The 15,199-nt window shown below is 41.9% G+C and overlaps 1 protein-coding gene across 2 annotated transcripts in view; it reads left to right on the forward strand.

The window, feature by feature from the left end:
• The first annotated feature begins 1,619 nt into the window (after positions 1 to 1,619).
• BRD10 (bromodomain containing 10) overlaps positions 1,620 to 15,199 on the forward strand; it is a 90,030-nt gene continuing 76,450 nt past the window's right edge. For both annotated transcript variants that reach the window (XM_020810378.3, XM_020810380.3), the window contains exon 1: positions 1,620 to 2,339. In XM_020810378.3, the coding sequence (XP_020666037.3) occupies positions 1,759 to 2,339 (581 nt within the window). In that variant the 5' untranslated portion in view covers positions 1,620 to 1,758. The remainder of the gene's footprint in view (positions 2,340 to 15,199) is intronic.

Raw genomic sequence — 15,199 nt, forward strand, 5'->3', positions numbered from 1 at the left:
GAATTTGAACCCAACTACGGGAGGCAATGGAAGACAGGAGGGCCTGACATGCTCTGGTCCATGGGGTCACAAAGAGTTGGACATGACTTAACGACTAAACAACAAACCCTTATTCTCAGGAAGTGGATACAGGACTACAGCCTAAGGAATAATTAGCTCCTGGTAGTATAAGAGTATACCGAAGCCCTACTAAACTCTGATCATCACCTACCGGACAAGAAGTTAATCACATTTCTAAAAACATACTGTTTCCCCAAAAATAAGACAGGGCATTACATTAATTTTTGCTCCAAAAAACACATTAGGGCTCATTTTCAGGGGATGTTTTATTTTTGTCATGTACAACCATCTACATTTATTCAAATACAGTCATGTGATTTCGTTGCTGCACAATGGTGGAGAGCGGGGTTTCACTTAACTAGGGCTTATTTTTGGAGTAGGACTTATATTATGAGCATCCTGAAAACTCATACTAGGCCTTATTTTCAGGCTAGGTCTTATTTTACGGGAAACAGGGTACTTCTAAATAATTCAGCATATACTATATTTTGAATCCCCAAAATTTAACACTGTTAATTCCATTTTATTCCTTCGATTCCTACAGGATACTTTTCACAGAAATATTTAATTTCTTTTTTATATATATAATAAGTATCTTCTTTAATAATACCTACAATGTACTATATCTGAAGCCAACCTCTAGTTGAACATCAGTCACAACCATGCAAACTGCAGGTAGTCGTGTTACACCACCAGCAATAACATCGAATAGTAGTAAAATACCTGTAGGAAGACCTTTATACCTTATTATAAAAATGGGTATTCTATTCAGAATTAAGATTCCAGCCTGTCTTCGCAACCCAAACCTCTTATGGTGTTCATGTCCGACATGCGCAGTGACTCCCTACCGCGACCCCCCCTTTCTGCCTTTTCGTCGCTCATTGATGACGAACGCTCCAGCTGGCGTCCAAAACAAAGTGCGCGGCCCACGCAAGTGCCCCAGGCCGGGACTACTACGCATGCGCAGTTGGTGGAAGACGGCGCTCTTTCCTCCCCCCCCACCCATTCTCCCTGTCTCTTGTCTGAGGGGGGAGGGGACAGCTAAGGTCTAGCAGGGCTCTCCCTAATTGACAGCGGGACCGGCTTCGGCCGCGTCACCTCGGCAAACACCGCGGGCGAGAAAGAGAGGGGCAAGGAGAGGGAACTTTTTGCCAGGCCCGGTCGTGTGAACCAGGAGAAGAAGGCGCGCAGGCCTCGCTGCCAGCTGCTGTGGCAGAAGTGCTGAGGGAAGAAATCTGACAGGGACCCGAGGGGCAGGTCCAGGCAGCAAGGGCAGGGAGAGGGAGAGGGCTGTCGGCGTCGGTGGTTTCTCGTCCCTTCCTCATTCCCCCGTCGCCTGAGAAGGGAGGGACCGCGGGCAGCCCTCGCTGAGGCACCGCGCGCTCCCCTTGAAGCGGCTCACGGGGAAGGCGAGTTCTCGGGGACCCTTCCCACCTGTCGCCGCCGGTTCCCGCCCCCCTTCCCGCCGACCAGAGGCCTCCCGTCCTGCCGCCGCCGCCGCCGCCGTCTCCCCAGGTGCCAAGCGGACCAGCGTTGGTCAGCTTCGGGAGGGAGGCGGCGGTGGTGGTGGCTGGAGCAGCCCGTCCGGCCTATCGGGAGGAGCAGGCTCCGAGCCTTTAGGCCGGTGCAAGGGAGGGCGGTGGGTTCAAGTCCTCGGGTGCCCATGGAGCCTCCCTCTGGCTCCGTCCGCTGCCGGGCATGAACCTGGCGCAGCCCGAGGGGGCGGCGGGCGACGGTGGCGAGGAAGGAGAAGAGGAGGAGGAGGAGGAGGAAGGCGGCATGGAGCTGCCGACGGAGAGCGCCGCTGCCGGCGAGCGGGGAAGGGAGCCCGCGGGAGTTGGGTGCCTGGCGAAAGAAGAGGAGGACGATGCTGGCGGCCACCGCAGTTGGGAGCAGAAACTGAGCCCGGAACTGCAACAGGGATATCGGATCTTGAGCGAGTTTCTGCTGGAAAAGCACCGGCCCCTGACTGCCCCTTTCCTAAGACCCTTTGGAGGCGGAGAAGCTGAGGATGGGCAAAGTGGAGCCGCCGCCGCGTCCTCTAAGGAAAGTAGTGGGCATCAGCCTTCGCGAGAAACTCAGCCGCCGCCTGGGATGGGGCTGCTTAAAATGAAAGAGAAGTTTTCCACCAGGCAGTACAGGGCAATCGCGGATTTCGTCGCCGATTTCCGGCTGATGTTGGAGACGTGCTATCGGCTGCACGGAGTAGATCACTGGGTCTCCAAGCAGGCCCAGAAACTGGAGATGATGCTTGAGCAAAAATTGGCATTACTCTCTCGGTAAGTGTAATCGTTACAGTAATGGATGCTCCTTCTGTTGCTAGCAAGGAGGAAAGTTGTCATAAAGTGGAGTGAGTTGTACATTCTGCAAAATGTTACATGTGATGGGATGGTTTCGCACACACCTGTTTTTCTAGGTTTCTTGATTGGGTGCCTACAAACTATGTTGCTAAAGCTATTTAGAAACAGTCATTTGGGAGTGAACTGAGTTGCGCTGACTTCTAAGTTTAAGACTGTATTGAAAATGTGTTTATGTACTCTGAAGCAAATTTTGTGAATTTCAACCAAGTTTCCAGTCTAGGCTGCATTCTTACATGCCTGATACTAAATCCCAGGGAGTATATGATGACATACTTCTGTATAAACTTACAGACTTCTGTGATGTTCATGTGTAGTATTGGACACATTCAGTTTCATTCATAGCTGCATGTTGCATTAAAGATTCTCCAGAAGAAATCATAATTTTTGAAGACCTCATATCTATTTGCTGTCAAAATGTTAAAATTAGAAGAGCTGGGATTTAAGAGCAGGTTCTTCAAATATGTATGTCCTGCTCTGAAAGCACCTTTTCCTAATGTAGAGAAGCTGATTGACTTGATTTTGAAAACTCTGCTGGAGGTGGGCAGAACCTTTCTCTTTAGCATAATATGTTCCTACATCTATTTGAGATACTGTAGCATGTAACAGTTATTATGTGCGATTAAGTTAATTCTAAATTATGGCATCTCTCCCTGAACTTTTATGTATGAACTGCTCCAAAGTGTTTTACTAGTCTGATGGTGTTTTGGTGCTGTGATGCTTGCCCAAGACTGCACCTGTTGAAGAGCACATAACCCCACCAATCACACTGGTGCAGTTATCTCAGTTGGCTTTTTTCTCCAGGAGGTTCAGTATGGGAGGGGATTGGAATTCCAGCTCCCAGGTTCCACAATCAGCCATTCTAATCCACTGTGTTATGCTAGTTTACTTGAGCAGTAAGTCTTTTTTTAAAAAATATTGAATTGTATTTTTTTTCTTTAAGAAAAAATTGAGATGTTAAAATGTAAAACCACATCTCATATGAGATTAGGGTTGCATATCTATGCACAGCTTATTTAGGATAGCACTATTTCTATTCATACATCCTGAGATATGCAGCAATTAATTGTGATTGTGGAGCAAGAGCTTAGAAATTAACACCCAGTAAAAGGGGTGTGATTCTCTGTGTATAGTATAATAGAAGATCGTGTGCATTTTTGATGCTTATTACAGTTTTGAACTACATAATTGATTTACCACCCCCTGTTGTCATGTTATGAAAGTAAATGTTCCAAGAAACATTTTCTTGTGGGAGCCCCCAGGCCACAATGGGATAACCCTGTGATACAAATAAGCAGGAAACTGTAATTGTATTTGTTCAATACTAATAAATGGCTTAAGGTTTAATCTCAATAATTTGTGAGTATACTTATAATGTATTAAGGTGTGCAGTCAGTAATGCATAAAAAGGTAAAGGTTCCCCTTGACAATTTTTGTCCAGTCGTGTTCGACTCTAGGGGGCGGTGCTCATCCCCGTTTCCAAGCCATAGAGCCAGCGTTTTTGTCCAAAGACAATCTTCCGTGGTCACATGGCCAGTGCGACTTAGACACGGAACGCTGTTACCTTCCCACCGAAGTGGTCCCTATTGATCTACTCGCATTTACATGCTTTCAAACCGCTAGGTTGGCGGGAGCTGGGACAAGCGACGGGAGCTCACTCCATTGCGTGGATTCGATATTACGACTAGTTGGTCTTCTGACCCTGCAGCACAGGCCTCTGCGGTTTAGCCCGCAGCGCCACCACGTCCAGCAGCCCACCACGTCCCGCAGCCAGTAATGCATATTTTTTACAATTACATACAGTTCTTGAACTGCAAATTCAATGATTGTATGTAATTGAAAAAGTAGACTCTACCATGGGAAGAACACCTTGTGTTGAAAAAGACTTCTACTAATGTGTAATTGACAATATTTTATTTCATATTTTTGAATGTCATGTATTTCTATATTTATATGTTTGGTATTGTACACTTAGAGACACTATTCATATACCATTGGTCTTTGTATTTTTGGAGTTGATTGCTATAGGGAGGCTTCATTATGTGTATATTCTTGTTGGTTAATCTCTGATAATTGTTTTACGTGAGAGAAAGTGCATTGCATGTCCTTCTGTGAAATTTACAAACTCCCTGTGAAAGTGAATTTAAGGACACTGATAGCACATTATGGAGTCCTTAGGGCTGGTCATTGTGGATCATCTACTTGTAATTCATATATTTATTGATTATTTGTTTAGCTGTTTAAAAACATGCACCACAAACATTATTACCTCATCCCAGTTTTGAATAAATTACGGTAATCTGTAAAATTTTGATCTTCTACATCATGGCAGGCGGAAGGTAGATTTTTTATCTACTAGGAGATGTCTGAATAATTTGCTGTAGATGAACAGTTTTTTCTGGCTCCCAGCTAACTAAAAAGAGAAGCAGATTTAAAGACCCCTCACTCCAATTGTGATTGCTGAAAACATGGACAGGGTGGGAAATCATGGTTGGATTTGTGTCTGTGGTGCCCCTGTCTCTTAGTTTTGTATGTCCAGCCTCTGGGGCAACTATTCCATCAAGGTTTAGTTAGTGGATCTTGTGCTTGTTAATAATAATAATAAAAATAAAAATAAAAATAAAAATAATAATAATAATAATAATAATAAATAATAATAATAATAATAATAATAATAATAATAATAATAATAATAATAATTAATAATTAATAATTAATAATTAATAATTAATAATTAATAATTAATAATAATAAGATAGACTCCATCAACCCATATTCTTTTTTTTTCTGCTTTACATTATTATACCTGCATTGTATCTACCCAGTTGTCTTCATGAAATCTAGCCCAGTTGTCTGCTGAAAAGTGTATGATCATTAGGGAGAATATGTTACACACACCTCTGTGTCTCCAGCACCTCAGGGTTTTTGTTAAAGGGAAAAGACCTCTCACTTCTGTGGGGAGCAGTTCCCCCCCCCCTTTGGTGCCCCAGCCTGTTTTAAGACTGGGAAGGTCTTTTAAAAAAAATTAAGGTAACCACAAATACATCCTATTGATTCAATTCGAGGTCTGCTGTAATTGGGACTAGTAACTGGATTTAGGCCCAGATGTTTTTTCAGTGATCAGAAGCCACAAGAGTTGCACTTTGTAATACTTCATAGGAATATGTGTCTTGTTGTTTGGAGATCATAGTTAGATTCAGGGTGGATAAAAATGTTTTTTAAAAAATCAAGTTGATTTAAATCAGTGGTTCTTAATGTGGGCAATAATGCCCCCCAGGGGGCGATTTCATTTTTCAGGGTGGCGGTAGAATGAAAAAGGGCGGTGTGGGGGCGGCAGAACAGAAGGGGGGCGGTAGGGGGGCACTGGAGCAAGCCAAACCTGTGAAGGCGGCTGCAGCTGTGGTGCTGGCAGTGGATCCAGTGCCGGCACCGCCAGACAATCCAGCTCTTTCTGCCTGCCACGTCTCGCCTTCATCCCTTAGGGGAGGACCGAGTGTGGACTGGGTGGAAGGAAAGGGTCTCTCAGGTCCCCGTCCTTGCCCGGTGAAGCGCTGCCTTACACCTAGGTGGGGAGGGAGAGACGAGCCCCGTTTGTCCGTCCTGCCTTCCCGCCCACCTTCCCGCCTGTTGCAAGAGAAGTGGGGAGAGAAACGGGTCAGTTTGGGGTGGTGTGGCAGGATTTCTAGGGATGGGACTGGCTTGGGTCATCCTGGGTGGGAATTTGTTGTCCTGTTGTGGCTGGCTGGCTGTCAGGGGGAAAGAAAGTTCACCTGGCCAACTTTAAATGGCTTTGAGGGATGTTGAACTTGAGATCTTCCCCTGTACATGGATGTGATGTGCCTCTATGTTTAAATCCTCTGGGAGAGAAAGCTCTCAAATTGAACTGAGAGCGCTGAGGGCAAAATCCACGGGGCTGTTATAGAGAGACAAGCAAACGCACTGCGGAAAGTCAACCGCTCCTCCTTCTCCCTGAACCCTGAGGGTCCGTTCAGTGAAGGAGAAAAGGGCAGCATGTCAGTGGCTTGAGTATAACAGTTTGCTTCAAGAAGGGGGTGGCAGGGGCGCTCCAAAAGGTTTAGACTACAACTCCCACAATCCCCTGCCCTTGTCCCACCTTCCCGCCCATTGCAACAGAAGCGCGGAAAGAAATGGGTTGGTTTGGGGTGGCGCACCATCTCTCATTGAGCTATTCAGCAGTTCAGTTGTTTATTGTTCTGTTGGGTACTTGGAAAGTTGTTTTTAAGGTAATTTGTTATGGATGTTGTTGTAACCCTCCTACCCCAGAGTAATTTGTGTGAGTAAATGTTGCAAAGAGTGTTAGTTACTCATTACTTTCTGACTACTGTAAAACCCTTAGGATTGTGAGTGATTGGCATAAAACTTGAAAATTCTTCTCAAAATCTTCTGAAAAGATAATGTGAAAATGTTACATTAAACAAGCTTTGTGTGTAGAAAGTTGCTTTGGTCAACAGACTTTTGCATTATTCTAACAATGCTCCTTGAATTAAAAGAAAACAATTTAAAACTGCTACAAAGCAATATACAACCCTAATTTGCTTCTCTATTTCCTTAATACAAAGTCTACTATCTACAGAATTTCTCTCTATCTAGCTCTACTTTTTCAAAAAAATTATTTTGAGACCCAAGCAGGTTGCTATCTTGAATTTAGGGTTCAGACAGCAGCAAAATCAATATTCCTTTCCTTTCAAACAAATACTCTATTATTCTAAGATTCTCTGATTCTTAAAATTCTGTTAGGACTTGTAGCTGAAGTGACAAAACCAATTGCTAGTATTATTGCCAGCAATGGCAATAATATGCCAGCTGAGATATTATTGGTCAGTATGAAGACTAAGTCTTTTGGTGAAATTAGAATGTATTAATACATAGTCCTGGCTATGCTTTCATCAGGATGTGGCCAGAAGCCATGGAGACATATTGTTTTTAATTGTCACCCTTTAGTATCAGAGATAGTTTGTGGAAGATAAAGTGAAGCTTTTATCAAGCTGTATTTTTTGAGCTTTGGAATACACAGGCTTGTGTCCAGTAAGGATCATCTTGCTGGTTGAAGGAGAAATTAGGCTGCTTCCCTACCCCAATTTTCTTTCTCCTGTGATGTCCTCATTCTCTATTGCCACCACATCAAGCCCAGTTACCCAACTCATACTTAACAGCAGATCTGAAGTGGTCTGCAAGAGGGAGGGGCATCACTGAAAACTGTTTCCTTCCCTCTTCTGAAAGGGACAGTGCCTTCTGTCAGTGGAGTGACTTCCACTGGATAAAAACCTCAGCACCCTTTTTCATTTTCATGTCTTGTTTTGTGTTTTGCCCATGGGTGATTGATTGATTAGGCATCCTTCAGACTATGGTTAACGTGCTCTGTATGGAGGACTTGGAAAAGCGTCTAGTGTGGCTGAGAAGTCCAATTCGAGAGTGACCGTCCCTTCCACACTGAAGACAAATACAGTGCTGCCTCGCATAGCGAGGTTAATCCGTTCCGGATTAACCTTCACTGTGGCGAAACATCGCTGAACGGGACAGAAAAGCCCAAAGTTCCAAATGGGCCGAAAACTCACTGTTCGGCGATGATTCCCGGGTCCGGCAGCCATTTTCGCACCCTCGTTAAGCGAGGGCAGGGCGTGAAAACGCTGCACGTGGCCATTTTGGGGCTTCCGGCGGCCATTTTGGAGCCGCCGAACAGCTGATCGTCGGGCTTTGTTTTTCAAAGATCAATAAGCAAAACGCTTACCGATCTTCGCAAAGCGAGTTTTGCCCATAGGGGCCATTGGTATGCGATCGCATTTGTGATCGCAAATACCTCTTCGCTATGCAATTTTGTCGTTATACGGTGCGCTTGTTAAGCGAGGCACCACTGTACAGTCTGTCCCCTGTCCAGCTCCCTGATTTTGCTGCTTTCAGGACTGCCTCTTTGCCTTGGCCTGCTGGACAAGGATCACTTCAAATTGGGAGAGGCTGTGATGCAACGCCTGCCTCCAGGCTGAACACTCAGATGTCAAGGTTTCCCATCTGTTGAGGTCCATTCCTAAGGCCTTCAGATCCTGCTTGCAGATCTCCTTGTATCGCAGCTGTGGTCTCCCTGTGGGGCGATTTCCCTGCACTAATTCTCCTTACAGGAGATATTTTGGAATCCGATGTCAAAGGGATCTGATGTTGAGCCATCAAAAACTATGGTGCCGTTCATTCCCCCATGAAAGGAGTTGATGATGTTAAGGAGTCGAGGTGGACATCCAGTCTTGGGAAGTATTTTAAAAAGGCCCTCCCTGCTAACCAAATCAAAGGCCTTTGTGAGATCTATGAAGGCCACAAAGAGTGGCTGTTGTTGTTTCCTACATTTCTCTTGCAACTGTTGGAGGGAGAATACCATGTCAGTGGTGGATCTGTTAGCTCGAAATCCACACTGTGATTCTGGAAAGACTCTGTCTGCAAGCACTTGGAGTCTCTTCAGCACAACATGGGCAAGCAACGCTGAGAAGAGAGATGCCTGGGTAGTTATTGCATTCGCCCCTGTCTCCTTTGTTCTTATATAGTGTGACGATGTTTGCTTTATTTTTGAATTCTTGTTGTGCTCTGTAAAACATTTTGTGTGTCTTTTTGTATTGTACTTTTTTAACAGGCACTCCAGTTTGATATTATATTTTGGTTTCTCAGTTTTATGGTTTCAGTTTTTTAACCCTTTTTATAGTGTGCATGGATAAGTTTTCGTCTTGAAATTTTTAGTTCCTGCATTGCGGTTTGTTTTTATGCCCTTTTTATATTTCTTTTTGCATCTTAAAATTCACTTGTAACTAAATCATTAAATGTTCCTGTTTTTTCCCCCGGGCATTTCATTTTCTTGCAATTGAATTTTATTTTCAGGGGTCATTGGATTTGTGTCTTTCTTGAATGAATGAATGAATGAATGAATGAATGAATTAACAAACAAACAAACAAACAAACAAACAAACAAACAAATAAATAAATAAATAAATAAATAAGAAAGATATTGTGTGGGGAGGGGGCAATGATAACATCCTCAATGGCTCAAGGGGGCGTTTCTTTCAAAAAGTTTAAGAACCACTGATTTAGAGTGGTCTATTGACTAGATAGGCGGGATATAAAATAAATAAATAAATAAATAAATAAATAAATCACGATATAAATTAATTGTGGGTTTTTTTACTTAATTTTTTTAAAAAATCAATTAAAAAATCAAATTGTGATTTAAATCAAATCCATTCTGGTTAGATCTGACCATAAATATTATATTTGCTTTGTAAACACCTATGAATGCTGCATTCACTTATGCTGGTGTATAACTGAGTTCTATTAACATGCAAATATATTCATGTGCAGGCTTTGACATTTTAACTCCTCATGGCATTATTTTGCTGCTGTCTATGAATCATAAGTAACTAGTGTTCTTCCAAATTGTGCAGTTTTAGGGATAAGTGAAAACTGCCCTTGTGCTTATGTGCCTGTCCCCTTTGCCTACTGAGCTGCTGTTCTGTGGCACTCTCACTCCTGGAACATCATCAGCCATAAAAGCAAAGCAAAGCATGCCGCTTCTATACTGCCCCATAGTGCTACAAGGACTCTCTGGGCGGTTTACAAGTTAATTATGCAGGCTACACATTGCCCCCCCAGCGAGCTGGGTACTCATTTTACCGACCTCGGAAGGATAGAAGGCTGAGTCAGCCTTGAGCCGGCTACCTGAGATTTGAACCCCAGGTCGTGGGCACAGTTTTGGCTGCAGTACAGCGGTTTAACCATTGCGGCACAAGGCTCTTTTAAAGATAAAGATGTTCCACTTCAGAAAGCATTTAGCAGAAATGATCTTAGTTGCTCCACCAATCATTGGCCAAAGCCAGAGCTCCTCCCATCTACTAAAACTGGCAGACCTATATTTGCATATCAATTAGTGATACTGTGGTAAAATTACTACTTTATATACAGTGTTGTGGTGAGATTTAATTGCTATTAGCAGTAATTATAATATCAACAAAAAGTTCCCTGTAATATATTTTGGAAAAAAATAAGGGATTGTTATTGTAAGAAGCTATCATCTAGTCTCCTTGTCTTAGGCAAGTGTAATAAGAGTGTTTGAAGTCTGTCTCTACAGAGAAGTGGAGCTGAAAGGCAGAATATAAATGTTTTATTTATTTAACTTATATGCCGTCCATTCTACCCAAAGGTCTCTGGACGGCTTACAACAATTATGATGGATAAAAGTTTAAAAGTGTTACTTTTCAGGATTTTAGCAGCAAATATTGCTTTGGATTCAGGGCTTGCATATTACAGATCAAAAGGCTCTTTCTGTTAATGGAAGGCTTTTGATCCAGCAGAGCACCCTTGGTACAGAAAGGGAAACATGAGAGTTTTGTCCATTTTGTTGCATCTCCCTAGTATACTCTGGATGTTTGGGGTTTCTCCTGAGCAGAAAGAAAGACAGTGTTGGAAGCTGTGGGGCAAAGAAGACCAACAACAAAACAGATTCTGTCCTTGCTGGCTGCAGCATTCTGAATAGTATTCCACTCAGTGGGAGCAAACTATGGATCCAATCCAGTTACTCTCATATTACGTATAAACCTGTGTCATTTGTTTTTAAATGGGTTTAATTACTTCATTTTTCATTTCCTTCAACTACTATAAATATGTACTGTGATCTATAAAATCTCTCCTGTAAAAGTATAAATTTGAGGCCTTACACAGTTACTATTGATAGATGTTCAATCTGCCTTGTCAAATAGGCTAGGATTGTGTTTATGCCAGCAATGAGCATAACTGAAATCAAATTGGATAAGTGAGATTGATACAGTATTAGTTAAAATAAAGTTAAAATGTAGTTAGACTTTTCAGATGACCACTCTTAGGAAGCAAAAAGTCAGGCATATAATTGTTCAGGCACATGCAAAGGGGATGTATGGAGTATTCAGCTTTCCATTCTCCCGCCCTAATCTCTAAATAATACAGTTATTTATATAATTCAGTTGTCATCACCTAAAATAAGTATTCCATTTTTAAAACAATCAATTAATTTAAATTTGATTGAAAATAATAAACTACACTTCATAATTTATTTAATTTTTTTATCTGACTAGACTGCTTTTGGCCATTAGAAAAACAGTTCACATAATTATAATAATAAAGTGCCATCAAATAAATTCATTCTTATAATGACCCTTTCTAGGATTTGCTAGGTATAGAGTACTCCAGGGTGGTTTATCATTTCTTGTTCTGGGAGCATTCTAGGGCTATGCAGTTTGCCCAAGGCTTCACATCCCTGAGTGGTGAATCAAACTCCCAACCTGTGGCTCCACAACCAGATATGTAACTCACTGAGCTATTCAGCCATCATAGCACATAGTTACATTACTTTTAACATTAATATACATTTGCTGTGTAGTTTTACTTCTGTCCCCATTGAATTCAGTGGGGCTTACATCCAAGGTTACATTGTCTAGGATTGCAGCCTCAGTAGACAAAACTGAAAAGTGTAAGACAAACATATTAGACGGGAGCCTCAAGTGTTCTAGAGCAACAAATTCTCCCTTCCCCAGTTTTCCATTTAAAAACTTTTCATTAAACCCTAATTGCTGTTGACAGCCTATCTGGTGTGTCTTGAAAGACAAACCATCCCTAGTGGATGAGCAATATTATTAAAACTGATGGCAGCAACCAATGCTCCTCATATACAAGCATGTATGGATATAAATCTCTGTGAATTTGGGTCAGTGACTACACAGAATTAAGTCTTGTTGCTGCATATTTGTGCTTAGTTATGAATAATGTAACATTCCTGGATTACGTATGCTCATTTGAAACTGAGCAAGACAGAACACTGACATAAGGATCTTAACTTCAGGGAAATGTGAGTGATTTGTTCAGTGATAGGTAGCTTGACTGTTTTAAATGTTAACTTCTTGGCAGTTATGGTGCTAGTTCGAAGTCAGATGAGATTCTCAGACTTTGAAATAGCCCATGGACTGCCCACACTTGAACCTTAGTGTAATTTCTGACCTCAGCGTGTCTTGCTAGAATAGATATTTTACATGAAAACCATTAGGAAGTGAAGGCATTTACAGTATATTGTTACCAAATAGTTTTCATCTTCAAGTGTGCTTGTGATGGGAGAACCCAATATTAGTCCTTCATGCATAGGTACAAGTATCACCAGTGTATTTGGTGCATGTGTAGCGTTCACCCTGCTCGTTAATATTTATGTGGAGATTTGTATGCATCAATGGGAGTTGGTGAGGGGCGGAGTTAAGTGGGGTGAAGAAAAGGAGGGAGAGAGAGAAAGAGAGTAGGTGGTTCAGAGTGAAGGAAGAAGGTTGTTTGTTGAGAGTTAACGACATTGACTGGACTGTTATCACCTGTAACAATAAACAATTTCTACTTGTTTCTTAAATGATACATTGCCCAGACCTCTGTCATTAATGGTGAATAAAGTTGATGTAATCAACTAGTGGCAGATTGGCAGATAAACAACAGAGGGGCAGGATATGTTCTCGATCATCCCATAGTGCAGGACATGCAACAATGGGTCGAGTTAAAGGAAGCCAGATTTTGGCTGAATATCAGGAAAAACTTCCTAACTGTTAGAGCAGTATGATAGTGGAATCAGTTACCTCGGGAGTTGGTGAGTGCTCCAATACTGGAGGCATCCAAGAAAAACTCAGATAATCACCTGGCAGATATGCTTTGATTGTATCTCTGCACTGTTGAATTTCATTCTGTTGTTTCCAGCCCAATGCTCCATCCTATCACCCCCTCAGTCTTCTGTTCTCAAGGCTAAACATGCCCAATTCTCTCAGCCTTTCATCATAAGGCTTGGTTTCCAGCTCTCTGATCATCCTTGTTGCCCTCCTCTGAACTTGTTTCAATTTGTTAGCATCCTTCTTGAAGTGTGGTGTCCAGAACTGGATACAGTACTCAAGGTGAGGTCTAACCAGTGCTGAATAGAGGGGGGCTAGCACCTCGTGGGATTTGGAAACTATACTTCTATTAAAGCCTAAAATAGCACTTGCCTTTTTGTAGCCACATCACACTGTTGGTTCATATTTAGCATGTGATCTACAACAATTCTAAGATTCTTCTCACTTGTAGTTTTGTTGAGTCAGGTATCCCCCATGTTATAATTGTGCAATTGGTTTCTTTTTCCTAGGTGCAGTACTTTGCACTTATCCCTGTTGAATTTCATTCTGTTGTTTCCAGCCCAATGCTCCATCCTATCAAGGTCATTTTGAATTTTGTTTCTGTCTTCTAGGGTGTTAGCTATTCCGCCCAATTTTGTATCATCTGCAGATTCGGCAAGCATTCCCTGCACTCCCTCCTCCAAATCATTAATAAAAATATTGAAGAGCAACGGGCCGAGGACTGAGCCTTGGGGTGCCCCACTTGTTACCTCATCCCAGTTAGAGAAGGACCCATTAATCATCACTCCTTGAATATGATTCTGTAGCCAATTGTGTATCCACCTGGCACTTGATCTGTCCAGCCTACGCCTAGTTAGCTTGCTTCTGTCCATTTTGGTAATGTTATATGCCATACACAGGTAATTAGCTTGTCTGTCGTTAGTGAGCTGTAGTATAGTGGCTTAGAAGTATAGGGGTATATCATTATTGGGAAGTACCTGGCTGTGCTGAGACAAGAGGGCTGGAAAGATAATTTTTCCCTAAGCACATGATAGTACAGAAAGCCAACTTTTAGATACAGCTATACTATACACATAGATCAATATGTAAAAAGTCCTTGACAATATCTGAAGAGGATTTATAGACCTCCAGGCAAAGAATAGATGCCTATGATTCATCATAGCTGACATCCTAGTAAAGGATTCATCCCAGAATGAAACAAGACAATCAGTGACAAGCATTTCCAAACTCATCTGAGTATCTCATTATAAGTCTTTCCTTTGTTGTAAAATTCCAGGCAATTCCAAAACCTGTCTATTACTACATGTTTGATTTATTTACATTATATGTAGGTTCCATACTTAAATATAGCAAATCCAAAAAATACCAAAGACAGTCTTATAGTTATGAGGAACAAACTGTAGGCACATATGCTTAAAATCTATAAAAACTGAATTTAAAATTTCAACAAGTACTTAAATCAGAATACACAGCTCAATCATAAACTTTCAGCTACAAAGAGTCCAGATAAGAACTTTAGTCATGTTTGGGGGGGGGGGGGAAGAGTTTATATAAGGACACATTTAAAAAGCACCTTAAAGAGAATATCGCTCTGTAACACTTCATTTAAACGTAAAAAGCAATATAACTCCAAAAGCTTTAAAAGCTGTATTAAAAATACAAGAACATCAGAGTTCTTATAATAAGAAAATATAAAATTAAATGTATTATTGAGCCTCTAAGCATATCTACACACACACACAAAGTTATTTCTAAAAAGAGAAGAGCCCACCCAGCCTTGGCCAGTGAGAATCTGTTACTATGTGATATCCATAGTCTGGTGTGCTGTTGTCTCTTTGCTGATCTAAGAACATCTGTTTCTCATGCCCTCTTTGGATAAGATGTCTCTCCATTCTGTAATGGTGTGTGTCTCCCATCGTGTTTTCATGACACATTGCTATGAAAGCAACCAGATGGGATACCTCATTGCTGTGGGAGCATTCTGGTGGGATAGATCATCAGTAAACCTGGCAAGGGGATATGTAGCTTATCAGTACCCTAGCAAAGTACAGGGGTGTCAGTCTGCTAGTATTGTCAATAGATAGTGTTTATCTATCTATCTATCTATCTATCTATCTATCTATCTAT

Source organism: Pogona vitticeps, chromosome 2 (genome assembly GCF_051106095.1).
Source record: "Pogona vitticeps strain Pit_001003342236 chromosome 2, PviZW2.1, whole genome shotgun sequence".
In the NCBI taxonomy this organism is placed as follows: Eukaryota; Metazoa; Chordata; class Lepidosauria; order Squamata; family Agamidae; genus Pogona; species Pogona vitticeps.